Here is a 2,048-nt window from a genome sequence, read left to right as displayed (position 1 = left end):
TACCTGGTCATCGTTCAGGTAGTTGGGTAAGCCCCCGATGAACAGCTTGTGGGCAGAGTCCGGGACCACGGTGGACACCACTCCTGGGGGGAGAAGGAAGGGACAGACTTGGATGCCCACCAAGAGGTTGCCACCGAACCCTGGGGGAGTGTGCAGGGAGAGGCCCGCCTTCCTCCCGGCCCGGTGACAGCTGACAATAGAAAACGCCTTGTCCCCCAAGCCTGCCCAGCCTCCCAGGTACCGGGGTGACAGCCACCAGCATGATGCAGAGCACCAGTCCCGCCCGGGGGCCATGAAGACCTGAGCTCATACCCCACCTGCTGCCCGCAGCTATGGACCCTCACCCTACTGACAGGGGCCTCCAAGACCCACAAGCCCTTCTTCACCCTCCAACCTTACCGCCGCCTCCCGGGAGACAGACAGGCTCTCGGCCCGCCCCCAGCGCTGCTGCACTCCATGCAGCCACCCAGCCCCAGACGCTCTCTGGCCCCGGGGCAAGTGTGACACTGGAGGGGTCTGCTGTGTCCCTGAGGTGCCCGGCTCACTCAGCACCGAGCCCCTGGCGCCCAGTGGGGGCTGACACAGCAGGGTCACGTTGGCTGAGTGGGTTTAGTGATGACTGTGCCCTGAACTCTGGGCTCAGCAACACGTGCCGGCAGCCCCCGCACTGTCTGGACAGACCACTGGCCTCTGCAGCCCCCCACCAAGCAGCCGCCCCGCACCTCCTGACCCTGGGCAGGTGAGCTGGGCTGGGGCACACACCCGAGACCAAGCCACCGCACCCCTGGGAAGCTGCGCTCCTCCCACCACCTGCCCAGCCTCCTGCCGAAGTGCTGGCACCAACCCAGCCACTCCCAGCACCATAGACCAGCCTGTCCAAGGGGAGGAGCAGAGCACCCTGGGAGCTGGGACCTCAGACGGAGCAGTCCCCACAGGGCGGGCACCTGGGTCCCATTCAGTCTACAGCTCAATGCTCGCCACAGCCTACCAGTGCGACAGGGGTAAACTGAGGCACCAGAGAGAGTGCTGGCCTGAGTTCACACAGGCAGGAAGGGGCCTCCAGGAGCCACTCACCCGACTCCACAGCGAACTAAGGGCTTTCCCGACAGCGGAGGACGTGGACAGAGGTTACATCACGGGCCGGTGAGGCCGAGCCGGGTGTACCCCAGACGTCCGGCCCAGGCCGGTACCTGCAGTGCCACGTACCTCAGGGAAGTGAGGGCGCTGCGGGCACCCCAGACAGGCCCCTGGGTTCAGGTGGGGACTGCAGAGCTAAGTGAGGCTCCGAGCCTCAGAGGGAGAAGGTGGCACCTAGCACAGAGGGTGCATGGAGGGGACGATCCGCACAAACTGTGTCCTTCACACAGGGCCTGAGGGGCCCGGCCCCGGAGGCCCTTCGTGGCCACTGGGCTCTGACGCAGGGAGAGTGACCTCTCACGGTCCCATGGCCAGGAAAGGGCAATGCCGACTGGGAACCTGGGCTGGTCTCAGCGCCAAAACCAAGCCCCCGACATCTGCCACAACCTCTGACATAAGGCACAGCCTCCAAGCGCGCCTGCGGCTGCCCCTCCACCTGCTCCCTGCCACCTCCCCGAAGGCCGCACGGACCCGACAACCAAGCAGTCTTGTCCGTGCCAGTGTCCTCTGCCTTCTGCCTCGGCCGGACCACGGCTGCCTGGTGACCGCGGGTCTGGCACAGAAAACCTTGCCCAGGAAGGGCGGGGCGGAGCCCACAGGCAGGCGCCCCCTGAGGCAGAGTGGGACTCGGCCCTGACCTGCAGGGGGAGCCTGGCAGTGGGCGGGAGTTCACAGCCAAGGGAATTCACCCACCAAAGGTCACGTGCTCCCGGCCCGCACACACTCGGGCTCTCCCTGCCCCTGTCCACGTCTTATCTAACAGGCTCAGCACAGGACACCGGCACTGGGTGGGGCCGGCTTCAGGGGGAACACGTTTAAGGGTCACCGCCCCCATGACGCACGTCTGGCTGCAGGTCCGTGCCCATCTGCAGAGATGAGGAAGCTGCCTCCCAGGGTCCTGACTTTCCCAT

At 66.0% G+C, this 2,048-nt stretch overlaps 2 protein-coding genes across 4 annotated transcripts in view; both read right to left on the bottom strand.

The window, feature by feature from the left end:
* LOC106723598 (epsin-1-like) overlaps positions 1-654 on the bottom strand; it is a 16,758-nt gene extending 16,104 nt beyond the window's left edge. The window contains exon 1 of the mRNA XM_014530115.1: positions 648-654. The gene's annotated coding sequence lies outside the window, so the exon portion shown is untranslated. The remainder of the gene's footprint in view (positions 1-647) is intronic.
* The window catches only part of LOC102260177 (splicing factor U2AF 65 kDa subunit), a 20,999-nt gene that overhangs the window by 2,924 nt on the left and 16,027 nt on the right, over positions 1-2,048 (bottom strand). For all 3 annotated transcript variants that reach the window (XM_014530127.1, XM_014530129.1, XM_014530128.1), the window contains exon 6: positions 4-83. In XM_014530127.1, the coding sequence (XP_014385613.1) occupies positions 4-83 (80 nt within the window). The remainder of the gene's footprint in view (positions 1-3; positions 84-2,048) is intronic.

Source organism: Myotis brandtii, unplaced genomic scaffold (genome assembly GCF_000412655.1).
Source record: "Myotis brandtii unplaced genomic scaffold, ASM41265v1 scaffold720, whole genome shotgun sequence".
NCBI lineage: Eukaryota > Metazoa > Chordata > Mammalia > Chiroptera > Vespertilionidae > Myotis > Myotis brandtii.
The sequence above is the reverse complement of the archived record's forward strand: the minus strand, read 5'-3'. Positions and strand labels throughout refer to the sequence as shown.